General features: G+C 40.7%; 1 protein-coding gene across 5 annotated transcripts in view; it reads right to left on the bottom strand.

Annotated features, from left to right (window-relative positions):
• ppp6r3 (protein phosphatase 6, regulatory subunit 3) overlaps positions 1 to 27,732 on the bottom strand; it is a 49,164-nt gene that overhangs the window by 7,382 nt on the left and 14,050 nt on the right. For 2 of the 5 annotated variants that reach the window (XM_084555224.1, XM_084555223.1), the window contains exons 9-22: positions 27,482 to 27,608; positions 27,154 to 27,306; positions 19,441 to 19,590; positions 19,103 to 19,167; positions 18,901 to 19,016; positions 18,545 to 18,630; positions 18,251 to 18,337; positions 17,680 to 17,777; positions 14,331 to 14,385; positions 14,054 to 14,184; positions 11,411 to 11,526; positions 7,397 to 7,610; positions 7,162 to 7,259; positions 6,713 to 6,908 (exon numbers count right to left, since the gene is read on the bottom strand). In XM_084555224.1, coding sequence (XP_084411350.1) covers positions 6,713 to 6,908; positions 7,162 to 7,259; positions 7,397 to 7,610; positions 11,411 to 11,526; positions 14,054 to 14,184; positions 14,331 to 14,385; positions 17,680 to 17,777; positions 18,251 to 18,337; positions 18,545 to 18,630; positions 18,901 to 19,016; positions 19,103 to 19,167; positions 19,441 to 19,590; positions 27,154 to 27,306; positions 27,482 to 27,608 — 1,692 coding nt within the window. The remainder of the gene's footprint in view (positions 1 to 6,712; positions 6,909 to 7,161; positions 7,260 to 7,396; positions 7,611 to 11,410; positions 11,527 to 14,053; positions 14,185 to 14,330; positions 14,386 to 17,679; positions 17,778 to 18,250; positions 18,338 to 18,544; positions 18,631 to 18,900; positions 19,017 to 19,102; positions 19,168 to 19,440; positions 19,591 to 27,153; positions 27,307 to 27,481; positions 27,609 to 27,732) is intronic. The other 3 variants (XM_084555227.1, XM_084555225.1, XM_084555226.1) reach the window with 3 other exon arrangements.

The raw sequence follows: 27,732 nt of genomic DNA, 5'->3' as shown, positions 1-27,732 counted from the left end.
CTACATTACGGCTGCAGGCTGATCTCTGATTGGCTGTACATACCGATAAGATTTCAACACTCTGAGGAAGACCACACCCACAACGCACAGCAAGAGAGAGAGGGGAAGCTCAGATTGTAACTGTCACTCAGTTCATTATGCTGTTATTTACTCAGAAAGACAGACAACATAATGTAGCATCAACAGGGGAACGGACGAACACAGGACAACCAAATTTGAGGAAGCTGTATAAGCAAATACTTATATTGCAACTTAATTATTAAACATATCAAGCCATTGCCCCTTTTTAGAACTGATGGTTAACTGTAAAAAAAAAAAAAAACCTGTAAAGAAACAGCAATCCATAATAAGGATGTCACAATTGTCATAATATCAAAGTACAGCATCCATAGTTTAATATGCGTTTGTAAATATAGATTTTGTATACAGATATTTTCATTATTAATATTTCTCTCTGAATTCCTCATTTTTGCCCATGAGCCCACGCACTTGGTAAGAAAACACCTTGCCGCACGTAAATATCCAATCACTATGAAGCAATGTGTGAAATCCAGTATTGTCAGCTTCCTTCAACTTTAGCACATAAAGTTTCTGAGCTGACTGCATTATATGGCAAGTAAGAGAATATAGTAAATAAAAAATGTACTCTCTAAGGGCATTGTTTTGTGTTGCCTACCTAGACTACCTACACTTCCAACATGACTGTACATCTGCATCACCATCATCAAGCCATGTCACTGTCTGGATAAAGGACAGCCACAGGCATCCCTCGCTGAAGCATTTCATATACCCCATTGGCTCAGAGAGATACAAGAAGATAAGAGTAGTAGGAATGTTCATTGCAACACGCAAAGGTATTGAAAATGGTAAAAGAACAGAGCCTACTTTCACTACACATAGCTGGGCCTCACAGGCAACAATGTTACCGCACAGTGACAGTGACAGTGCCTGGCCAAAAAAAGTCGCCATCAAAAAAAAAAGGTCACACACTCTAGCACTTTGTTGGACTGCCTTCAGGTTTGATTACAGCACGCATTCACCATGGCATTGTTTTGATAATTTTCTTCAATGTCACAAGATTTATTTCCATCCAGTGTTGCATTAATTTTTCAACAAGATCTTGTGTTGATGATGGGAGAGTCTGACCACTGTGCAAAGCCGTCTCGAGCACATCCCAAAGATTCTCAATGGGTTAAGGTCTGGACTCTGGTTCAGGGAGCATGAGACATCATTTTCACATATGGATTGGCAACCACACTCTTTCACAATTTGAGCCTGATGAATCCTGGGATTGTCATCTTGGAATATGAATTCTGCTTAGCTAAAAGTGCCCAGGACAAACTGCAAGGGTGTAAGGCATCAAACCTGGTAGAAGTCCGAGCATTTCACTTTGCCATGGTGTCAATACACATGACCACAGCTAGGTGGCGCTATAATAAGCCAAGTTACGTTTTGGCTCATATCATGAGAAACGTGTGCCCTTGAAACAAAATTCTTTCTACCTCTGATTCCTTATACATCCCTGGTTCAGTTGGAATAGACCAGGGGTTCCCAAACTTTTCCATGCCAAGGCCCCCCAAACAACATTAGATTCTGGCCGAGGACCCCCTTTGCAAACCCACAGACAATGCTACAAAATATGTGAAGAAACGTCAACTTTTAGAATGTTTTTTCTTAATTTTATTCACTATTCAATAACTATTACATTTGTTTAGCATAAGTGCTGCCTCATATTTTCTGATTTTAGTTGGCCAGTCAACATTTCATTTGATATATTAATTATATTAATGATTTAATTATTATTATTTTTTTTTTTAAACAAAATATTAGATTATATTTTTATTATTTTTGCAATTTTATTCTCATCTTCGATACAATTGTCTGAGGCCCCCCTAGCACCCCCTGGTTTAAACCACTTTGAAAACCACTGGACCACACCCATTTCCGCCTGCCATTTTTTTCCGCCATTTTGAAAATATTGCACCTCAAAGCAAAATGAACTCCTCCTAGCCCGTTCATCCAATTCTCACCAAACTTGGCATGTATAATTTATGGACAAAGATAATGGAAAAATTTCAAAATAACTTTAGCAGGGTTATTGATTACAAAGTTAATGGCTAATTAATTTTTAAGGTGTGCAACAGTATAACTGGACCGTGTGGGAAAAGTTTACATCCCTCCGAGGGCAGAAGCAGCCGCTGCCTGCGAAAAGATACACAGCATCACAGCACGGCTGCAGATGCAACATTCTGAGGCCTTCATAATTTCTGGACACTTTAATCATGTCACGCTGGACTCCACCCTGGCTACCTTTTACCAGGTTATAAACTGCCCCACCAGGAAGAACAGGAGAATAGACTTACTGTGTACCAACGTGAAGGAGGCACACAGAGTCACCGCCCTGCCCCCACTGGGCAAGTCAGATCACAACCTGGTGTACATACAGCCCCAATACACCCACCTGGTCCAAAGACAGGCTGTCTCTACTCGTTCCATCAGAAGATGGACTCCTGACGCAGAGGAGGCCCTGAGAGACTGCTACAGCACCACGGACTGGGATGTACTGCTGGGTGTACATGACGAGGACATAGAGGGGATGACTCACTGCATCACAGACTATCTCAACTTCTGTGCAGACATGGTCACCCCCAACAAGACTGTTCAGTGTTACCCAAACAACAACCCATGGGTAACACAGGGAGTCAAGGCTGTCCTCAACCAGAAGAAGGCCTTCAGGCCTTGTCCAAAGACAAGGAGGAGATGAAAGCAGCACAGAGGGAGGTGAAACGATGCCTGAGGGAAGCAAAAGACTGCTACAGGAGGAAAGTGGAGCAGAAGCAGAACAACATGAGGGAAGGTGTCAGAACCATCACAGGACACAAAGCAAGGACCAGTACAGAGGAGGGAAGTGTAGAGAGAGCCAACGACCTGAACATCTTTTTCAATAGGTTCAGTGAATACACTCCACTCCCCACCGTCACTGCAGCCTGCCCCCCCATCGTATCCTCACCTACATACATCGGTTGCACCCCCCTCCTCCTCTCCTCTCCCACAGTGGCAGCAGCCATCTCCCCACCAAGCCCTCCCACTCTCACCTCTCTCTCACAGCATCCCCCCACCTCTTCCACAGGAGCTGGACAGCCCCCCAACCCACCTAACCTCCTCACAGCCCCCTCCTTGCTTCATGACTAACCAAGTGAGGGGTGAACTGAGGAAGCTCCGGACCCGAAAGGCAGCCCGGCATGGTGTGTCCACGGCTCCTAAAGACCTGTGCTGCTGAACTCGGGGAGCCACTTCAACGTGTCTTTAACCTGAGCCTGCAACTCGGAAGAGTGCCCACCCTCTGGAAGACATCATGCATCGTTCCTGTCCCCAAGAAGAACTGGCCCAGTGAGCTGAACGACTTCCGACCGGTGGTCACATCTGATGAAGACACTGGAACGGCTCTTCCTCAAGCTCCTCAGACCTCAGGTGCAGCATGCTGAGGACCCTCTACAGTTTGCCTAATGGGCAGAGGTTGGTGTAGAGGATGCCATCCCCTACCTCTTACACAAAGCCCACTCGCATCTGGACAAGGGAAAAGGCACTGTCAGGATTACCTTCCTGGACTTCTCGAGTGCCTTCAATACAATCCAGCCCCTTGTACTCCAGGAAAAGCTCTCCAAAATGCGAGTGGACCCCTGCCTGGTTGCTACCTCACCGATAGACCACAGTACGTCAGGCTGAAGGACATCACGTCTGACACTGTGGTCAGCAGCACTGGAGCTCTGCAGGGGACTATACTTTCCCCTATCCTCTTCACTCTGTACACCGCGGACTTCTGCTACAACTCTGAAACATGTCACATTCAGAAGTTCGCAGATGACATGGCCATCATGGGGTGTATCAGAGATGATGAAGAGTAGTAGTACAGGAGCCTGGTGAGGAAGTTTGTTGTCTGGTGCCACACAAACAACTTGCAGCTCAACACCTCAAAGACCATGGAACTGGTCACTGACTTTGGGAGGGACAGACCCAACCCCAGACCAGTTCTGTTAGGAGTGGAGGGGGTGGAGGTTGTGCAGACCTATATATATCTTGGGCTGTGGCTAGACAGCAAGCTGGACTGGAAGAGCAACACGGGGCAGCTGTACAAGAAGGCCCAGAGCAGGATGTACGTCCTGAGGAGGTTAAGATCCTTTAACATCTGCAAGAAGCTACTAGGGATCTTCTACCAGTCTGTGGTCGCCAGCGTCCTGTCGTGTCGTGGTGTGCTGGGATGGGAGCGCCTCAAAAGCAGACCTCTCCAGGTTGGAAGCTGATCAGGCGAGCTGGCTCGATGGTTGGCACGAGGCTGGACCCTCTGGCTACTATAGCAGAGAGAAGGACACTAAAAAAACATAACGGGTATCCTGGACAATGCCGGCCACCCTCTGCACACGGCCATCAGTAGCCAGTGAAGCACCTTCAGTGGGAGTCTGCTCCTCCCAAAGTGCAGGACAAATAGACTGAGGAACTCCTTTGTCCCCCATGCCATCAAACTGTCGAACTACCACTCACTTGGGGGGAGGAGGACAAAAAGGAAAGGGACTGAAAGACAGGGGGCAGCCAGTTTCCTGATTTCCTGATTCTCTGACCATTCTAAATAATCGGCAATAACATGGGTGCAATATTAATGTGCAGTTGGTATTTTTCTTTTTAGCCATGTGCAATTATTATTATTCTTTTCTGGGTGTTCTGGGTGGTGTTCTAAAACTTTTGACCGGTAGTGTAAGTCTGACAGTGCTGTATGCGATGGAGATGCCAATTTCCCCGCGGGAACCTCCCAAAGGGATCAATAAAGTTGTCTGTCTGACTGTCTGTCTGTCTGTCTATCTATCTATCTCCGAAGCTAATATTTTATGAAGTATAAACCCAAACTTAATCAAACTTCATATCATCGATGATAATATGATTCTGTACAAGCACTCCAACTTTTGTGACCCATGGTCTCTAGGAGCCACTACATAAGCAACATTTCAATATCTCAAAAACTGCAATGGCTAACTTCATGAAATTTGGCATACACAATCTGAGCCAAATCTGTAACAGACTGTGTAGACGCCCATCAAGTTGCATGACAATATGTCTACAGGGGGCGCTACAGGTGACACAGAGGGGGGCTGTGGCTCAGTAGGCAGAGGGCGTTGTCCATGAACCAGAATGTGCCACATTCCGAAGTGTCCTTGAGCAAGACACTGAACCCCCAGTTGCTCCCAGTGCATGGCACTGGTGAGTGAATGTGTGTGTGCTTGTGTGAACGAATGGGTAGATGCGCCTGTGACTGTAAAGCGCTTTGAGTACCAATAGGTAGAAACTAGAGGGTGACACAGGAATCAATTGTCGCTCCCATCCCATCCCGAGCCCATCTGTGGAAGACTGCCTACAAGCCCACCAAATTTCGTTGCTTCCGACCCACCTGACTCTCATTCACTTGTCAGCCAATAGATTCCTCTGCAGACACTTTGCCTCCTTTCAGGCCGTGCCTCACCCGCTTATGCCTCTGCATCCCGCTCGGGGACGACTTTGCCACGGCATGGACCCCTTAATGATCGCTTGCGATCATTTAGTTTATTATTTATTTTCTGCAATCTTCTTAGATCTTTTCTCTGCTTGATGCATGCCAATGATTTGAGCCTTCTCAAACAGACTAACATCTTTTCCACATCCATGGGATGCGTCTTTCGACATGGTTGTTTAAGAAATGAGAAGCTACTCATTGCATCAGTTGGAGTTAAATAACTTGTTGCCAGCTGAAAGATAATCGCCCGTCCAGTAATTACCCAATAGGAGGCTCGTACCTATTTGCTTAGTTAAATCCTGGTGGCAACTTTTTTTTTGGCCAGGCAGTGTATGTCGGAGTGAGAAATGAAGAGCTCAGTAGTCCTAACTCATCCCTTGTATAAAAGTTCAATCAGTTTTCTGCCCACCATGTTTTTTCCACTTTTATTCTGACAGCACAGTCAACATGAGTGTTTTTTCCCCTTTCAGTTGATTCCTAGTAAAAAAAAAAAAAAAAGCTGGACCTTGGCCAAACACATGAGGTACATATTTGACCTTGAACTAACTGTATTCTTGCATCCTTATTCAATCATTTGTGAAACATGAAGCATCAGTCTCTTTGAGCTTCAATAGTGGATAGTTTTCTGGGTAGAGAAAAAGAATTGTTCATATAAACTTATCAAACCACTACTGCAAAATAACCCTCTTTTCTGCTGTCCTTATATTAAGTTCAGGTATTCGTACTGATTTGTGATAGAGCTAAGGTTTCAAATTGAGACAGCAGCATTGTTTAGACCTACACAGAGCTTTACACTTTAAGTCTATAGTGAGCGTATATTCAAATTTAAAGACTTAAAGACATAGTGTGAAGAATTACCTCAAACTATAGTGACCAAAAATGATTAGGTAGAGGAGGGAGAAACCCAAAATGCTGGAACCTGAACCAGCCTATGAACAATGAACAGCTCAAGCAAATGTGCAGAAGTTGTCAACTGCTAACCTATGGCATGTGTATGTTCTTAATGTTAACAAAGCCACTATAGGAAATGTGCACGCATAACATGTAAGGGTACTTATAATAAAACATATCCGACAGCACTAATGAGATATATCATGACAAGTATCCATTCTGGTAAAAGGCATCATAATCTAACTAAGCAAGTGTCATTTTGTATGGATGTGATTGGCGAACCTCTTGAAAACGGCGGTCTCAGTCTTGGCGTCAACAGTGAGACTGACTGTTTCTTTCATGGAGCCATTGATGACGGTCTCTGTGATGCTGCGCTGCTCAGAACAGGCAGTTTCCTCCACTGCTTTATCTTTCCCAAAGTCCTTAGGTGAAGTGGAAGAGGGAGAACCCACACTGGTGCCCAACCAGATATCACAGTCTGAAGTATGTTAAGAAAGAGACATTAGGTTTCAGGTCTACAGGAATACTCTGATAGTAGATAAATGCACCCCTAAATGTAATTGGGTAATTTAAGTGATGTAAAACATCCTTTTTTAGTACGTCTGGATTGTCACATTGGGGTTAACTGGACTGAGTTGTTCCAAAGATGTTTGAATGTTAGTGGGAACACTGGTGTGTGTCCTTTAAGATCATATGGGTTTCCCTCTTTAATATGAGCATGCATGTGTTACCTTCATGCTTTGTGGGTGCATTGACCCCCAAAGGGTCCAAAGTCTCTATGCTGGTTTCCATAGCAACAGGAGAGTTGCATCTCAGAGGATCTTTGGGGCTGAAAGAGAGAAATTTCTATTTATTTAGATTTAAAGACAATAACACCCACATGTGACCAATGCTCTGCAGCAGCACAGCAGACACACCAACAAAAACTGAGACAGATACTGTCAAAAAACTGTCAGGATATCCTACATGATAGGGTTGAAGTTAGAGAAGTCAGCCCAGCCAGCTTCAGAGTTGGAGGTAGCAGCAGGAGAGGAGCGCCATGCTGCCTCAGTTGGGACTTCTGTGGAAGGGGAGGAGGACAAAGGAGAGGATGCAGAGGAGTTGTTTGAGCCGGAAGCTGGAGCTATGGATGCACCCGTGTCCATGGGAATGTCATCAAAGTTAGCTGTCCATACGGGACCTACAAAAATAATGTGTTGGTCTGAAAATTGATATCGCATTTGAATCAGCTGTGAATAATTTCATTGCATTATTTTTTCTGGCTTTTTCTAATAAATCATTTCTAATGTTGTTCAACCCTGCTTTTCAGAGAAGGCAGAAGGCAGAGCGGGATTACTTATATGAGACACTCACATGTGACCTGAAAATGTATATATTTTTCTTAGTGTTCAAAAACAAGTAGGAAGCTAGTCTACCAGTGCATGTGGAAAAACTGTTTGGTAACAGTTTTACCACAAGTGGTTTGGCCTAAGTTGCTGACATTCAAACTTCTGAGCAATTAGAAGTTGGAACTTATCATAAATGTGTTTTGTTGTTTAAGGTTAGTAGAACAATTCTGCTGATAGCCTTGTTAAAAACAATAGTACGTGATTTGGGAATAGCTGCAAATATGAATTGTGTCTACTGTTACAATGGAGCAATGTTTTGCATAATTTTAAAGCACAATTAGCGGTCCATGCACACCTCAACAAGGTGGTACTATACTGTACTACTGCCACTGTTGCATATACAGTAGGTTGGTTTTCTATACTTAGTTTTTCTAGATCTAGATTTCTAAATCTTTGAAACACCTGGCCTGAAACCCCCAAAAGCAAGCACGAAGCCGACAGTGGCAAGTAAAAACTCCACTTTACAGAAACTTTGAGCAGAACCCAGAACCTTGATGCTGTGATGCAACACTAAATGTTACTTACACCCACTTAGAGTGTAATATTGACTGAAATTTACATTGTTTACTTTTATAGGACTATATGTTCAAAAACAAACCACTTACAATTTGAGAATGCACTGGAAAACAGCACTGCCACACCAGTGATTTGAATCTGATCCACTGTCTCTTCTCAAAAACAACTGTTAAGAACACAGTGACGACTCCCAGGCTCTGACCACCAAACCAACCATCAGACTAAATTCTCTGTAATTGTCAAAATATTTAGCGGTTTAGCTATAGTTGTTAGCCATTTCAGTTTTAGTAAGTGTGCAATCACTCCATCATCTTCTTTTGGGTCTCTGTTTAATTTATTTAAATATCCCTCTTGATTGCTAAAGCGGGAAAACCAGCTGCAAAGGTGATGGCTAACATATTGTTTGGGGTAAAAGCCAGTGACGAAATTAACAGGATTCCTCTCTCCAATGATAACAAATGAATATATCGGCCGGCCGATATTATCGGCCGATATTAGGCATTTTCAAAACTATCGGTATCGGCATTTATAATGCCCGATAAATGAATATTTCAAAAATAAAATAAAAACGAAACACCCTTCAACCATGTCATGAGTGTTGGCGTTGTACAGTTTAGTTTGTCCACCAGAGGGCACTCTACACCGTCCCTGTTGGCAACACTCGTGTATAACTCGTGTTGATCCAGTCAGAGTCGGGCAGAGAGAACCAGTTATCCGCGAGTAAGATCATCATCAGACATACATTGCTTGAATAACAATTAAAAGAACATCCCCATCAGTTCTCTTAACTCAAATAAGCATGACAAAATTCGTGACTATCATGTCCAGTTTTGCTGCTGTTAAATAAGCCGAGAGTGAAGCGGAATTAGCTAATTACGTTACGTTGTTACAGTGTAGTTGACTGACTGTCCTTTTAACTTTTGACAATGTGACTGAAGTATTTCTTTAATAGCGTGACAGTTATAGCAATGAGACGTATCATCTCTCCTTGGCCTGTTATATTGAAAATGTATGTTTTACAATTTGCAGTATGACGTTATCCATTGCTAAATTATGGCTCATCATAGACTAGCTAACCACAAAGCTAGCTAATGCCACTATCAGTGGAAGACTGCTAACGTTAACATTAATGAGCTTGGAAACCACAACAAACTTATTCTGCCTAAATAAAGTACTGTAATGATTAGGCTACTGTATTTATAACTAGCATATCTCTAATTACAGTCCCTGCATTGTAAAATGTAAGTTAGACTTGCGAGGAGTGAACATTTATACATAGAGAAAAAGTATCAAACGTAGCTTGTGCATAAGTTAGCTTTTCTTTTACACGTGTGTGAAATCCAATGACGCCAAGTGTGCGTTGCAGACTGTCGTTCAGCCGCAGCATTAACGAGTCACATAATGGATGTAGATCGCTAAATAGTAGGTTTTAGAAGGCAGGCAACAACTGATGATTGAAAATGGTTTGATGTAGCTTGATGGAAAGAATTTAAAAAGTGCAGGTAAAGGGATGCATTATCATATTATTTTAGTTAAAACTCATAAATAACTACAAATAACTAATGTTAGGGAAATCAGTTAATGTTTTGTTGCGCGTTTCTGAAAAAAAAAAAATATCGGCCGATATATCGGTTTTTAAAACCAACAAATATTTGTATCGGTATCGGCCTTCAAAATCCTTTATCGGTCGGGCTCTACTTTGTAGCGCGTATTCACGCAGTAGCACCATCTGCAGCAGCAACACACTGTTGCATCTACTGAGAACAACTGGCTGTGAAAAAATGCCACATGTGCCTAAAATCAGTACTGGATGAGAGTGTGAAAATAGTCAACAAGATCAAAGGTAAACCACTCAACACGTGTCTTTTTAGCAACTCCTTTTTCACACTGAAGCTCCCTGGTTGATGCGTGGAAAAGTCCTCACCCGTCTATTTGAACTGCGAGATGAGGTAATGTTATTCCTGAACCATTGTGATGAACTGTACGACAGAATGCATGATTTTCAGTGGTTGGCATACTTGGGTACTTGGCTGATATTTTCAACACTCTCATTACTTTGAATGTGGCTCTGCAAGGGAAGACTGTCACCATCTTCAATGTCCAGGACAAAATTAAAGCTACACGCCTAAAGATGGAATTGTGGTGTGGCCATCTCGATCACAGAGAATTCAACAGTTTTCTGACACACTCTGATTTTCTTCTTGCTGCTGGAGAGGATGTAGATGGGAGCACAGTTGCATCCTTCAAGCAACATCTGCAAGACCTACACTTACAGCTAGGAATATATTTCACAGAATTAGATGCTTTGATTGGATCAGAAATCCACTTGGAGACAAAACGCACATCGAGCAATTCACTTCCAAGCTTCCACCAAGAGAGGATGAAAGCCTTGTGGACATTGCATCAGATGAGACACTTTCAGGGAGAAGGGTTTGACTGACGTTTGGCTCCACATCCAACCTGAGCATCCTGAGATGGCTGGCTCTAAAACTGCTGATGCCGTTTCCAACTACCTACAACTGTGAAGTTGGATTTTCCACACTTGTTGGCCTGATAACAAAGCAGCGCAACCGAATCAGTGTGGACTACGATACCTACCAAAGGCGCATCAACAAAATATTGAGCGAAGGCTGTGAATACTTATGTACATGTCATTTCCTATTTTTTTTTTTTTTTTTTTAACACACATTGTCATTATGGGGTGTTGTGTGTAGAATTTTGGGATAAGGCTGTAACATAGCAAAATGTTCAAAAAGTGAAGCTCTGTGAATACTTTCTGGATGCACTGTATCATAGTTTGACATTATAAAATCCTGCAGTTTTAACAGTAGAGACCTTTTATATCCATTGCAGAAGTTGCACTGTATGGCCCTGGTCATTTCATAAGCGTCACTATCAGCACTATACCCTACATTCTAAAGTGAAAATAAACCCAAATAGCCATTACAGAGGCCTAAATCCAGTTAAAAAATAAATACATCAAGGCCTAAATTGATCAATACCTTTAAAAACTGACATCGGGACTAAAACTTGTTCTGTTCTTGGCTTGATGTGTGTTACTCTTTGCTACACCAACCTGTGTCAACTTCCATTCGGTCATCGTTGCTAGAGTTAGGCGCTTCAAATGGATCTCTCTTCGTGTCCTCCTCCTCCGAGTCTGTGCTCTCCTCACTGTCTGTGCTGCCCGAACTCCTGAAATGGACATATAAATGAAGTGTTATTCATTAATCTGTAGTGAGCTAAAATAATATCTTGGCACTCAAATATACATAAAAAATATACAATGTATGTACAACAACAGGAACATTTAAAATTGGGATGGTCATGGGTTTGATGTGTTCATGGGGATGTGAAGGGAGTGAGTCCACCAGTGTGGAAAACTAGCCTGGTAAACAGCACAGAAGGGTAAAAACTGGGCCAATGCCAATGACGCAAACTTTGTTCAAAACTTTTTGTTAGATGAAACTTTTGGAGAAGACTGTGGTTTCACATTACAGAGTTCCAGTAAGAAGTTGATCAGTTAGTAAGCTGGAACTTTATCATGAATGCATTTTGTAGTTGAAAGTTATCAGAAAAAGTCAGGAAACCGTTATGTAATTGGTTCATTGTAAACTGCCACAGACAAATACTAACTGCATGAGCATGAACTTTGTGAGTAAAAATATATGTAAAATTCAACACAAAGGCAAGCTAAACATAATGGGCTCGTGTTTATTTGAAAATTGCTTTAGACATAATTAAAGCATTTGTTTAAAATATGTAATTAACACACCTTCAACTGTTATCAATCATTATCTCATAACAGTCTAAAATCTCTGTCCATTAATAGGTAATTACAGTACCATTCAATGGGGAAAAAATAACATCAAAACACATTCCTCCAGTTACTGGTGAGTGTATGGCCATTACGGACCCTATTCAGACATGTTCCTTAACAAAACAGACCAAAAAAAAAAAAAAAAAAGATTCCCCACCATTCCAACAAGTCCAGTTGCGTTTGCTTCCATCAATTAATAATTTTGAGCATTTAACTTTAATCGCTTATGCTGACTGTAACTGGAAATGCAGACATAATATTGATCTGCAAAAGGTTGCTTAAGCCTACTTAGAGTGTAATGTTAGTGGAAATGTACGTTGTTTAGTTTACCGACTTACAACTAGCAAAAGCACATGAGAGCAGCACTACCATACTAGCCACTGACATCTATCCTATATTTTGACTTCTTGTCTGAAACACAACAAATAAGAATACAACCATGACTCCTACGCAATGGCCACCAACCAACAATCAGACAAAATTTGCTGAAATAGTCCAAATACTTCCACTGTTCACTTGGTTTGAAAGCCAGGGGATCTTCTCTGTCAAACTGCTAGAGCATAGCAATTGTGCTACTGTGGTGCACAGTTTCATTTTATTAGATCTCTGTTTAAAGAATTTCCACAGTTCTGACAAACAGGATCAGGCATTTTCCAGATTAAGACTCTTATCACCATGCCTGGCAGCAGAAGCTATCATGATTGGGGATGAATATAAACATTGCAATGCACCAACATATTCCACGCAAGTCGACATATTTATATAATCAAAGCTAACGACAAGACAACAGACGAGTCATTACAGCTCTATGTGGAAAGATGAGTGGAAAGTGGAAAGATGATGACGAAAGTTTTCTAGGTCACAAGTAGGGCTGGGTGATAAAACGATGACGATATATATCGCGATAGACACGTGATCGATATCAATAGAAAATATGTTCGATAGAATGTTCGATAATTTCACTCGAACTCCGTTAGAAAAAAATAGGAAGAAAACCCCGAACCAGAACTGCAAGTCATTCTGGGGGGTGTAGGCAGAGGAAGGGCTTTAGCCTCTCGACCTATCACGGCCCAGCTAAGCCAGGTTGGTGACATCAACAACAAAAAAAAGAACGACGTGGAGTGAGAGGAGAATATGTGTGTGACAGTGCGTGAGGAAATTGTAGATAAAAAAGGAAAGGTCACGTCACCAGTTTGGCAATATTTTGGTTATTTTAAGTCAGACAAGAGTCAGACCGATGTTGTCTGCTAACTTGGTGGCGAGTGAACATATTAATTGGCTCTTGTCTCTCTTGATTAGTAGTCAGTTAAGTTTCGTTTATCTGCCGGCCGAGTGAGTGGCTGCTGACTCGGTTAAGCAGGGATCCACGAGCAGCGGTTATGAGTCAGTTAAGTTTCGTTTCTCTGCGTATTGTGCGTAAGTGAGTGAGTGTCTGAGTGCTTTAGTTTGCCGGTTATATGAGCCGAATCTTTTTTTCCACCGCTACTGAATATTAATTAAAAATGAATGAAAATTAAATGCTACTGAATATGTCATTGTTATCATTTTTAAAAAAAAATTAAAGTGACGGGTAAAAATGAGTTATGACGGGATTTTTATGACCCTGTCAGTCAAAGTGACAGACAATGAAAAAGTCTAGCGCAACATCTGATCTAGAGGTACACGGCAGCAGTGCCATATGATAAAACATCAAAGTGATATAAAGAAATATCGGATGCAGTTTAGCACAGTTGAGAAGTCTGGGTAGAAGGTTAAAAAAACGAATCAATAATTATCGATATCGACTGATATGAAACACTTACATCGTGATACATTTTTTAGCCATAACAACAACAATACCTAATTCAATAGCGGATTACAAAGAGAGAAATGTCTTGGAGTCTGGATTTGTGTTTAACTTACCTTGGGCGTCTCTGTGCCTCTGGTGCAAAGGTGACGTCTTTCTCATCCCAGATATCCTCCTCATCTGAACCAGCATCTTCAAACTGTTGGATTTTTTCCTTACAGCGGGCCTCAAACAAAGTCATACTTGCCTGGGAAAACACGTCACATACAGAGACTTATTGATTATACAACGTGCACATCCAAAAAAGTGGATTTAATTTGTTAAATGACAATTTTACCCATCACTCACTCTTTGACTAAATATGAATGCAAGATCAATAATCCAAATACTTACACTGTCATTTGTATTCAGTGAAAAATTGATGTCTGATATTCTATCGAAGGGAATACTGCAATGTTAGAGAGAACAGAGGTAAGTTTAGTTAGGGTTGTTATGCATTCATATATGTGGCAAAATACTAGCCATCAGGTTGTATCACACAGCAACACTTCATGTTCATTATCCAAAAGGTATTTTAAAAAACAGGCAACTGGACTTGCAGAGTTTTTGAGCAGACGTTTTGCCACTCATCCAAGTAGCTTCTTCAGTTTTAAGGGACTGGTGAGAAGTTGAGTTATAAATAGGAAACTCTGTGGGTATAACCCATCAGAAACTTGCTTGACTTGTTTCTGGTAATGAATAGAAACTGGTACAACTAGTGTCCATTAAAAGCTAGATACTTGCCTGTCGTTTGGGTATAACCCATCAGAAACTTGCCTGACTTGTTTCTGGTAATGAATAGAAACTGGTACAACTAGTGTCCATTAAAAGCTAGATACTTGCCTGTTTGTCCCTGTCACTGTCCTCCAGTGTCAAGGTGTGAATGGGGTTGAAACTTCTTGGAGACAGAAGTTAGGACTGTATTGTTAATTGATTGCAGATTACATCTCAGTTTACTTCCTCTGTTTAGAGAAGTTTTTTCCAACCTGACATAAATGACTTCCTTTACTCTCCTTTCAGATTTGTTTGTTTTTCTTTAAAGGAGTGTCCTTTGTCCTTCAAGTGAAGGTGGACCGCCGAGTCATTTCCTGATGAGCTGGCTCTCCTGTGTTAGTACACGTTTTGTGGATGGGTTATTCGGTTTCACCAATGTACAAGTCTGTACATTCCTCACTGCATTGCACAGCATAAACTACATTACTCTACTTTTGCCTGGGTGTTTTGTCTTTGGGTGGACGAGTTTGTGTGTATTACCAAGTTTGAAATAAACTGAAATGCGGCGTTTCCTGAAAATTTTCCCGAGTTTCTCCGATACACCAGCCACATAGGGGATGACGATGTTCTTCCTCCTCTCGCTTCTTTCTGGGATATCTTTTTGGGATATCTACATGTCTTGAGTGATTGTTTAATGCGTTTCTGCTCCTTCTCCTTACCCTCCAATCTTGTTAGTGGGTTTCCTATTATACTCCAAAGTTGAGGATCGGTCTTCTTCCACATGCACGAGACAGTCCAAGAAGGCCAAACTATCTCTGCTGATGTCCTCCTGAGTGAACTTGATGTTGCTGTCCCCTGCATTGATGTGCTGTGTGAAAGATTCCACCTCCTGTGTCTTGATTTTAACCCAAGTGTGGTCCACATACCTGAACCAGTGGGTGGAGGTCGTTGTTGTGAAGGAGTTCGGGGCTCTGGTGCAGTGAGGAATGTACAGACATTGGGGAAACCAAACAACCCATCCACAAATGCATGTACCAACACAGGAGAGTCAGCTCAACAGGAAACGACTCAGTGTTCCAACTACACCTGAAGGACAAAGGACACTCCTTTGAAGATAACAACCTCCAAATCTTAGCCAGAGAAGATGGTTTGAAAGAGAAGTAAAGGAAGCCATCTATGTCAGATTGAAAAAAAAAATTCTCTAAACAGAGGAAGTGGACTGAGATATAATCTGCCGTCAATTCACAAGTTATGTCCCCAAGAAGTTTCTACCCCATTCACACCTTGACACTGGAGCCTCTGACTGATAATGGGTTACTAAAGCACCATTCATAGGTGAAGAGGACAGGGACAAACAGTCCCCCCTTAATGACAGGTAAGTATCTAGGCGTTAATGGACACTAGTTGTACCAGTTTCCCTATGTTAACAGAAATAAGTCAAGCAAGATGGGCAACAGAATTTCCTATTTAAACCTCAATTTCCCACCAGTCCCTTAGAACTGAAGAAGCTACTCTAATGAGTGGCGAAATGTCTGCTCAAAAAACTCTGCAAGTCCTGTTGCAATTTTTAAACGCTTTTTTGATATAGCATGATGTGGATGACTGAGAACCTCCACAGACTAATTCCCGTTCACTATTACATGGAAAGTCAACTTATTCCGGCCATGACAGGTTCACTATAACACAATAATTACTGAAATATAATGTGTGCATCTTTATTATTTAACGACAAGCCTAAGAAAATCAGGCCTAGGAAAATACTGAGTGACCACTTGTGATTGGATCTAAGTTCTGCGCTTAAACTTACAAATAAGCATAATTTGTGGCACAGTAGAATATCGTTCAAATAGCTTCTGTACACAGTCATTAATATGAATGATGCACCACCAGAAAAGTGTTTTATATTGATCGGTAGGGACACCCTTTTAATATAATTTGGCCAAGTGGCTGTTAAATTACAGGAATAAATGTATCTAAATAAATTCATACGGATGTCTGCAAAGTACACTGTTGCCTGCAATGTTGGAATACATTTTTTTTTTTTATCTCTTCTTGTAAAGTGATTGTGACAACGTGATTTATGTAAACAGAAATTAAAAAGAGGAATGTGTCTGAAAACAAAATTATTCCAACTTTATGGGCAACAGTGTAGTGTAGCAGAGTTAAATCAGTGTATTTCCTCCATAGTGAGTGTTTCATATTCATTAGTAGGAAGAGCCTTTTAATAAAGATCTACCACGTAGCCGTTAGGTGAATCCAAACAAGATTATATTAAAATAAATTATTGAATATGAGTAGGCTACGTGTAATTCCATAATGAGATAAAAGGGTATCGGAAATTGGCTAGATAGCCATGCAAAGTAGTCCTGAGACTATCTGAATAAAAAAAAAATCTTTTGTCAAACATTTACAAGGATGACATAACATCACACATCTGTACGGTTTTATTGCTTATATTATGCAGAACAATTTTTTGTTACCCTACATAATTTTGTACAGCACTAGTCCAAAATTTCAATAATAAGAAAAGTAGTGTGTGTACTCAGAGCAGTGGGCTGCTGCTTGTGTAAGGTAACTCAGCCATGGACATTAGGGGATGTGAACCTGTGACCACTACGCCACAATTTCCTACTCCCCAAACCAGCTCATACTAAGGATAGTAGAAGGAGACAGAACACGACAATACAAAAGGTGGATATGGTTTCCTCTCTTCAAGGCATATTATGTATTATGTAAAGCAGCCACATTTGCAGTAGACAATGGACATCTTCAAATACATGGCATTAGTTTTAATGCTAACGCAAGATGGTATAGAGTATGACCATTATATAATCAGTTTGGTCCAATTATTATAGCTTTAGATTGATCAAAATTATTATATATATATTAATATACCCACCAGCTTTGTAATGTCTTTAGTGTCCTGTCCCTTCAGTGTTGCATAGTAATATTGAGACACCAAGTTTAGTTATGCAGGATAAGTACTCACTCCACAACATCGTCCTGATCAGCAAACTCTTCATCATTGAAGCCGAACTGCTCAATAAAATTGGACGTCATTTGTTGCATCTGATAATCAGAAAAGGCCTGGCAAAACCCAGGACCAACGGTAATGATGTAGGTCTTGGCACTACACAAAGCTGGTCATTACTTGAACTACATATAATAGCAAATGCATGCGAATAATGCGAAAGAATTAATAAAACGTTTACTAGATTACTAGACAGGTTAAAAGACCTGGACACACACACACACACACACACACAGATTCATAAACAGATGCCAAATGCTTCATCTACAATTAAGAAATTATGATTTTTTAATTTTATGTTTCTTAAACATCATCAGTAATTAAGTAAAAAATTTAAACATGGTAGCAGGAGAGAACGAAATAGTTTTTTGTTTGGGTTTCATGTATTTCAACAGACGAATATAGCAGAACAACTGAGCTTCTATTTAAGGCTATCACAGAAAGTCTACTGAATGTTTGTATGTAAATTATGTCTGTGTGGCTACTGAACTGCTTTGCGTGCATATATTCTTGTGTGTTTTGGTCTTACTTGTTGAAGAGAGGAGTCCTGGTGAAAGCCACTGTCCTTAAAGTCCACCTCATCATCACTGGAAGAATGGATATGGTGTGTGTTCACCTAAGAAAAAATTTGTTATAGAAAAAAGTTTAAGACATTTGAAATTACTTCATGCTAGCCCTGCTGTATAGTGTTTGATTTTGTTACTGTTTCATTACATATTCAATATGTTGTACCACAGAGCAAACACAAAATACATATATTAAGGTCTAAATAACATGTAGTGGAATTAAAGTTAATGCTTAATATTGCCAGGTGCTTACTCACCAGGTCGACAGTATTTCTTTTGTTTGTGTCAGCCAGCTGCCCAGAAATGAAAGCTTCCCATTTTTCTCTCTCCTCTACGGGGAGCTCTGTGTCACACACACGCACGAGATTTTCAAATATGGTGTATTTATCAAAACTGATGTTTTCAAATCCAACGCCAGATGACACTGACATTGTTTGAATAAATCAGCTAGGCACATATGTATAATTGAAGCCAGGGGAAGATTAAGCTCTTGTCACCACCAATATAGGAATTTCACACATAACACAATATAGAGTCTGTTGACTGAACATGATGATGGTAAATTGCATGAGCCAATATAACACAGCATGAGAACTCAGAAGGGAGGCCTCACCAGAGATGAGGTGTTGTATTTGAGGTCCATTAGCGCCTTTGTCACAGTTATGAACTATAGAATTGGCTATTCTGGTGAGGTGACCCATGTAGCCTCGTCGTCGACCACCTTCTGCCCTAACACACAATAATAAAATGATTAGGACATTAATACTATCTTTAGCACTAAAGTCAAGCATTCTTCAGTTAACAAGAAGACTTACTGTTCTTTCTCATTGGAGCTCCAGGCATCCAAGATTCTCTGAATAAACTGGCACTTTTGAAAAAGCTGTTAGAAAAAACACAAGGACACCAAAACACAACAAATTCAGTGAATCAAATGGGAGCCTAGCTTAAAACCCTACCAGCCTTTATGATCAGGTTGAAAGTTGGTAAGGAAATCATACCATTACATTTACAAAATGATTGCATTTGCTTCAATTTAGCATGTTAGTGTTACCTAGGTAATGACAGCTGCTTATGCAGAAAAAAACAATGACATCAAATAATGACACATTTATGAACAGATAAATATTTATTTTCTCTGGTATGTCAATCTTACATGTTTGATGAGGATGCTGTCCCTTGCATGTTCCTGCTCTGTGACACGATGGATGTCTGTTGTGGCAGGGGGCATAGCCAGAATCATGGCTGTGCAGATTTCCACCTGAATGTGGAGGAAGTTGTTCCAGATGTATTTGAAATACATATCCTGTTGAGTAAAACAAAGATTATAGATGACGCATAAGTAAATGCTTTGGATTCCGAAAAATGGATGTGGCAGTTCAGTATCCTGGAGGAAAAAGAAAGAAAAAAAAAAAGAAAAGAATGAAATGGGACTAGCTGTTCCCTTCAGGTCAAATAGCAAGTCCCAGTTCAACACATATGGAATTACGTAGTAAACAAAAAAAAATGTGAAATAACTTTAAATATGATTCATATTTTAGATTCTTCAAAATAGCCAACCTTTGCTTTTATTACTGCTTGGCACACTCTTGGCATTCCCTTGATGAGCTTCATGAGGTAGTCACCTGAAATATTTTTCCAACAGTCTTGAAGGAGTTTCCAGAGATACTGAGCACTTGTTGGCCCGTTTGCCTTCACTCTGCAGTCCATTTCATCCCAAACCATCTCGATTGGGTTTAGGTTAGGTGACTGTGGAGGCCAGGCCATCTGGCGCAGCACTCCATCACTCTCCTTATTGGTCAAATAGCCCTTACACAGCCTGGAGGTGTGTTTGAGGTAACTGTCCTGTTGAAAAATAAATGATGGTCCAACTAAACGCAAACCGGATGGGATAGCATGTCGCTGCAGGATGCTGTGGTAGCCATGCTGTGCCTTCAATTGTGAATAAATCCCCAAGTTTCACCAGCAAAGTACCCCCACATTATCACACCAACTCCTCTATGCTTCATGGTTGGAACCATGCATGTAGAGACCATCCGTTCACCTTTTCTGTGTCGCACAAGAGAATGCGGTTGGAACCAAAAATCTCAAATTTGTACTCCAACCAAAGCAGAGATTTCCACTGGTCTAATGTCCATTCCTTGTGTTTCTTGGCCCAAACAAATCTCTTCTGCTTGTTGCTTTTCCTTAGTAGTGGTTTTCTAGCAGCTATTTGACCATAAAGGCCTGATTGGCGCAGTCTCCTCTGAACAGTTGATGTGGAGATGTGTCTGCTACTAGAACTCTGTGTGGCACTGATGTGGGCTCTAATCTGAGGTGCTATAAATTTGCGGTTTCTGAGGCTGGTGACTCGGATGAATTTATCCTCAGCAGCAGAGGTGACTCTTGGTCTTCCTTTCCTGGGGTGGTCCTCATGTGAGCCAGTTTCGTCATAGCGCTTGATGGTTTTTGCAACTGCATGTTAAAATTTTTCCGGACTGACCGACCTTCAGTTCTTAAAATAATGATGGACTGTCATTTCTCTTTACTTAGCTGATTGGTTCTTGCCATAATATGAATTCTAACAGTTGTCAAATAGGGCTGTCAGCTGTGTACCAACAACACTTGTGTACAACACAACTGATGGTCCCAACCCCATTAAGAAGGCAAGAAATTCCACAAATGAACCCTGACAAGGCACACCTGTGAAGTGAAAACCATTTCAGGTGACTATATCATGAAACTCTTTGAGAGAAGTCCAAGGGTTTGCAGCGCTGTCAACAAAGCAAACGGTGGCTACTTTGAGGATTCTAAAATATGAATCATATTTAGAGTTATTTCACACTTTTTCGTTTACTACATAATTCCATATGTGTTCATTCATAGTTTTGATGCCTTCAGTGAGAATCTACAGTGTAAATGATCATGAAAATGAAGAAAAACCATTAAATGAGAGGGTGTGTCCAAACTTTTGACTGGTACTGTACAATTATGAACCCAATGGAATAACTGAAATCCGCCATTGGATTGGCTGCTTTCACACTAACTGGTTACATTTCATATCTCAAATGAATATTTTTTACACAGGTATAAGGTACATATTTGGCCAAAGGAACAATGTCATCTATAGTGGTTAAGAGAGAGAATAAGAAAGAGTTCCACAGTTCATTCATATTCATTCAACTTGAGAGTACCCAGTGAGAAAAAACATACACAAATGGAAATATGGATTTAAATTTAAAACCAAATTGTCATCTTAATCAAAAATCAAAAATTATACAAATATAATATTGAGTTGTTAAATCTTCTGATGATCTGATGAGTGTTTAACAAAATATCTGCCATCATTTACCACTTCCTGTTTTGACTGAAGGTTTAAATTTACAATCTTGTATTTTTGGCTTTCACACAGAGAAAAGATGCCAATTAATGGACCGTGACAGTACAGTTGACTCAGCGTAGAAGAAGAGCAACAGCATGAACCCATCACCATTACATTTTTCACCTCGCAACAAGCAAAATGTGTGCAATACGAGAAAGCTTTTTGCTTTCAGAAGACCCAGAGAGCACTACAGTAACAAATATCCGTAGACTAAAGGAGGGCTACAACAAGGAATTAAGTACAATTAGATTTTTTTTTAATGAACAAAATCATAAATGAACGAAAAATCCTTACAATATTAAATTCAACTAGATGATCGCAAGAGATCATAAAGGGGCCCATGCCATGACAAAGTCATCCCCGAGCGGGATGCAGAGGCATAAGTCACCAGTAGCACCCCCTGTAGACTGTACTGCACAAAACTTGACGGGCTTGTAAAGAGTCATCCACAGATTATTATTGTCAAATTTCAAGCAGTTTAATGTTTCCGTGTCACCTGTAGCCTGTAGACGTAATGTCACGCAAATTGATGGGCATCTACACAATATTTTACAGATTGTATATGCCAAATTTCATGAAATTAGCTATTGCAGTTTTTGAGATATTGAAATGTCTCTTCAGTCTTCAGCCTCCTGCCATCGGGGAAAAGGTACCAGGCCCGCTCCACCAGATTGTTCAGGGTGCTGAAGTCTGCACAGTCCCCGTCCCCACCCCATACCCCCTGCCCCCCGGACTATAACCCCACCCATCACTCAAGGATTCTAAATAGGCAGTTATCTGTACCTTACTTCACCTTTGCACCTTACCGTAAATCCAAGCTGCAAGCATACATTGCACTGTTGTACATAGACTTATTTCTATTTATTCATTATATTTATATATATCCAGAATATTTACTTTGTAACAGTTTCACTGCCAAATTCCATCTATTTAGGTTTTTTATTCTTATGTGAGAGAGACAGAGAGAATAAACTTTCTTTTTATTTTTCTGTATGTCGTGAACGTATTGAGAAACCGACAATAAAGAAATCTTGAATCTTGAAGGTTGCTTTTGTAGCACTCCCTAGAGACCAAGTGTCACAAAAGTGGTGTGCTTGTACAGAATCATATTATTATCAACGATGTAAAGTTTGATTAAGTTTGGTTGTATACTTCACAAAACATTAGCTTTGGAGTTATACTGTGCCACGCCGTAAAATTTAATTAGCCATTAACTTTGTAATCAATAACCCTGCTAAAGTTCTTTTGAAAACTTTTCATTATCTTTGTCCATAAATGATACATGCCAAGTCTGGTGAGAATTGGATGAATGGGCTAGGAGGAGTTTAATTTGCTTTGAGGTGCAATTTTTTCAAAATGGCGGAAACAAATGGAAGACAGAAAATGGGCGTGGCCTAGTCCATTAGAACCAGTGCTTTCTAAGGAATCAGAGGGAGAAAGAATTTTGTTTCTAGGGCACACAGTTCTTGAGATATGAGGCAAAAAGTAAATTGGCTTATTATAGCGCCACCTAGCTGCAGGCATGTATATTGACATCTTGGCAAAGTGACATGCTGGGACTTCTACCAAGTAACCAGGTTTGATGCCTTTCGCCCTTGCAGTTTATCCTGGGCAGACACTTAAGCTATGCAGAAAAAGAGAAATCATTATTATTATTATTATTATTATTATTATAATAAGAAAATTCGCAAACAAAATCATTAGGGTTCCTGCAACTTCAATTGCATGGACCCCTAATTAAACAACCGTTCGATTTTTTGTTTTTCAATGAAGGTTCGATCACTGACATTAATCTCAGACAGGTTTGGTAATTAGTTGAAGGTGAGCCTAATTAAAGGGAAACTACTTAAGGAGGTAGTTCCACATTATTAAGTAAGTCAGTGGTATCCTGCAATAAGGGATAAAAAAAAAGATCTTTGCAGATGAAAAATTAGAAATAGTGCAGTATCTTACAAAAGGTATGAATACACTGGATATTAAGAGAGATCATTGTACTGTGAAAAGATTTGTGTGTGATTCATAGCGCAGACAGGCTAATATAGATAAAGTCATATTAAGGAAAGTTTCTGTAAGGCAAATTCATTGTACTGACCTTTGTGAGTCTATGATCGCACAGATCATCACATGATCAGATCATGTGACATTTTCAAAGCAGCGTAACGAAACAAACTAGGTCACTTGGAGTGCTGCTGTTAACTTAACTTGAAAGTAGGGCTGAACGATTAATTGCATTTGCGATAATATCGCGATATGATAAAACACGATTTTCTAACCGCAACTTGTGCGATTACAAGGTGGTCACGTGACACGAGCGAGCGGATGATGTCTTCTGACCTGGACGATGTCTGTGAGCGGCGCGCGCACCCGCGATGGTCGACTTGTTTACCTGTAATTTGCTACTGCTAGTTTTTTGCAACATGGCTGAATATTTGTCCGACTCTGAGGTTGTGGACGAACCATAGCAGTAGCAAATTACAGGTAAACAAGCCGACCGTAGCGGGTGCGCCGGCCGCTCAGAGATGACATCATCCAGGTCAGAAGACGTATTGCCGGAATGAACGAGTTTCGCTGCAGATAATGCGCTATTTAGAGGCTGCGTTTCGATGCCCTGACCACTCCCGCTATATGCAGGGATTAAAGCAAAATAAAATCATCCGACTGAAAAAATTTTTAGGCAATCACTTTGTGGCGTTTTAACCTTTTGTTTGTGGACATGCCTTGTGCCTTTCTCTTTGGTCATGTTTGATTGAATGATAAATTGCCACGACATAAAAAAAAACATGCATTGAGCATTAAAAAAAAATTAACCCACTGAACCCCACTCGTGATAGGGATTGGGGTTTGCAATTATTTCCCATGAACGAGGAATTCCCAGTAAGCGCGGGTCATAAGCTCGCGTTGATTAAGTCCCTGCCCTTTGTACACACCGCCCGTCGCTACTACCGATTGGATGGTTTAGTGAGGTCCTCGGATCGGCCCCGCCGGAGTCGGTCACGGCCCTGGCGGAGCGCCGAGAAGACGATCAAACTTGACTATCTAGAGGAAGTAAAAGTCGTAACAAGGTTTCCGTAGGTGAACCTGCGGAAGGATCATTAACGGTCTGGCGCAACCACCTCCGCCTGGCGCGAGGTTGGTCTGCTGCTGATGCCTCCCTTCTTCGAGGGCCGCGGCGTGTCTCCCTCCGCCCCGGAGGAGAGCTCGGCGCATCCCGAGGCGCGCGCAGGCAGGCAGGCTCCTCTCAGACAGTTAAAACTCCACAGCTGATAGGTGAAGTTGTTGCGTATCATATCGGTGTTGTAGACCCCCCTTCCTTTTTTTTTTCTCTTCGGATCTGCACCGATCTCATTTTTAGCCTTTTGAGACCCGAGTTGACGGAAATCCGTCATAGGACGGAAAACTTTAATCCATGTATATGGATATACGCTGATCAAAATATCTCCTGAACAAGTGCAAATGAAACAAAAGTGATATTGGTGAGTAAACAATGATATTTTATGCTAGAAATAAGGTCCAGGTTGTAAAAAACAGTAGTTTCCCTTTAAATGCACAGTGGCAAAGCCACAGACGTTTCTGTAATGAGCAGTTAAATAAAAATGTCATTTATGTCAAGTCATACATCTTTTAATTTAATTCTAACAAATAGGTCCAGCCTATGGGAAAGAACATTTTACACTAAATGTATCTAATATTGTATTGTTCATATTTAAATCATTCATTATGTTTTGTTGGGAAAAAAAAGAGGATAAAATAAAAAATAAATAAAAAATCACATACTAAATCGCAATCGCAATATTGGGGGAAAAAATCGCAATAAGATTGTTTTCCCAAATTGTTCAACCCTACTTGAAAGTGCAGCTTTATACTTTTTCCCAGTTTTTGTTTCTCAGCAAAATATGTGGAGTTCCTAACTACCCATTTCCTGCCAAGGTATAAAACAAGAACTATATCTTTCAGAGTATAATAATTTTCATGCAAGACAACGCACCATCCCATGCCGCAAAAAAATACCATTAAGGCCTTGGCTGCTTTGGGCATAAAGGGAAGAAAACCATGGTGTGGACACCACCATCCCCTGACCTCTACCATTTGGAGCATCCTTAAAAGGAAGCAGGTTTTAATTAGTGAAAATGACAAAAACAGCAGCTCTGGGAGGAAATTCTAGAATTCTCAAAGGAAATACAAAAAAAAGCAAAAAAAAAATAAAAATGCACAGATTTCTGTTTTTTAATCCTTGGGAAAAAATTGAGTGTTTTGAAACTTATTATTATTATTTCTGTGCTGGGTGCTGCGGGCGGGGTATACCCAGGGTATACACATACGCATGTGGAAGTTACCATTTATTTTGAACATCCATTTAAAGTGTGCAAACATTTTAGCCTCTCAGTATACTATCTGGATCATAAAACAGAATATTGTGCTCAGTACTGCGATTTATGTTTCCCTCATAAGTCCCCCTTCATGAATGCAAATTTGTGAATACTGTTAGTTTTCACACAACTGCTTATCATCCTATGCAAACATGCATCCTAACCAAATAATGTTAGGTATTCTAAGTAATTCTAGCAGTTTCTAAGTCCTGCATAACCAACCTATATCCCTGTAAAATAAGAAAGATGTAGACTTTGTCTCCAAACTGGAGTCTGAAGAATTATTTAGAGTCAGTGACCATGTTTACATGGTCTTTAGTATCTCGGTTTTGATCGGGTTTTTGAAGTATCCCGTTTTTGTGTTTGTCCATGTAAACACCATATCCCGAATTCAGAAATCGGGTTATGCCCATTTCCCGATTTCAAGAAACCCGGATTTGCTACCTGGAGTACTCCGATAGAAGCCGGGATACTGGAGCATGTATACACATTATCCCGATTTCGGACGGCTGCCCACTGTCTGCGCAGGCGCGAGTGACGCCAAGTGACGCACTAGATATACAAACAACATGGCGGCAACGAGAACGTCTCACTTTTGGAGCGACGAAGAGACAGAATTTTCCCTTAAAGTAATGAAAGAACTAAACACAACTACGTGTTTAGATGGCAGAAAACACAGAAATGCTGATGTATTCAAATCTGTTGCGGAAAAGCTGGTTTTCCACCTCGCTCCGTTGAACAAGTTAGGTCGCGTTGGAAAACATTGAAAAAGACGTAAAACACGCATGCGCAGATAGGATGCAGCGATCGGAAAACGGGTTACTGGTATTTATCATGTATACAGGGATATGAATAACCGGGTTTCTCTGTGTTCCATGTAAACACCATATCCCGGATATGCTCAAAGCCGGGATAAGCCTCAAAATCGGGATACTAAAGACCATGTAAACGCAGTCAATGTGATTTGCCATGAGTCTGTATTATCTCAAGACTATTACTTAGACTATAAGACATTTTATTTTTTATTTAATTCAAGATACTTATAGCATATATAGTAGTGTATATATAGTAGTTGGCTTACAAAAGGGCGAACAAAAGCTGCAAAATCTTCCAAAAAAATCAAAATACTGATCGTACTCACAAGTATGACTCCCAGTGTGTTGAGATTAATCAATTCTGTGTTGATGCTGTGTGTGTTGCTCTGCAACAGACTGGCCACCAGTCTGACCACACTGAGCCTTGTGTTGCCTACTGGAGGGTCCAGTACCCCCCACGTTGTCTTCATCACATTCCTCTGATGGCGGAGAATAAGCATTGTTCAGCATATGCACAAGTGACTATAATATATAAATATATAATAAATCCATAATAATTATTCAATACTTCAAATTAAACTGGAAACGGTTATTAATGCATTGGACTAAAATTATATGTAGACTAACTCTCACAGCTGTCAGTGTGGTTTTCACCTTTGGGGGTTCCAATAACAGCTGGTGAAAATCCTTGAGTCGGGGTCTCACAGCCTCCAGGATACTGTGGTTGACAGAGAAGGAAGGGTGGGACATCCCAGGTGGGCACTCCATATGACCCTCAAACCTACAAAATACGAAGTCAAAATGTAACGAACAAGCTTTCCAAACCAGTCTTTTGGGCCGTGTCTACAGTCACAGATCAGGAATGTTTTTTAACTTGAACTGTAAGTTCTCGCACAGTCTTCAAC

This window comes from Chelon labrosus (genome assembly GCF_963514085.1).
Source record: "Chelon labrosus genome assembly, chromosome: 11".
Classification (NCBI taxonomy): domain Eukaryota; kingdom Metazoa; phylum Chordata; class Actinopteri; order Mugiliformes; family Mugilidae; genus Chelon; species Chelon labrosus.
Note: the sequence above shows the minus strand (reverse complement) of the source record. Positions and strands in the feature narration are given on the sequence as shown.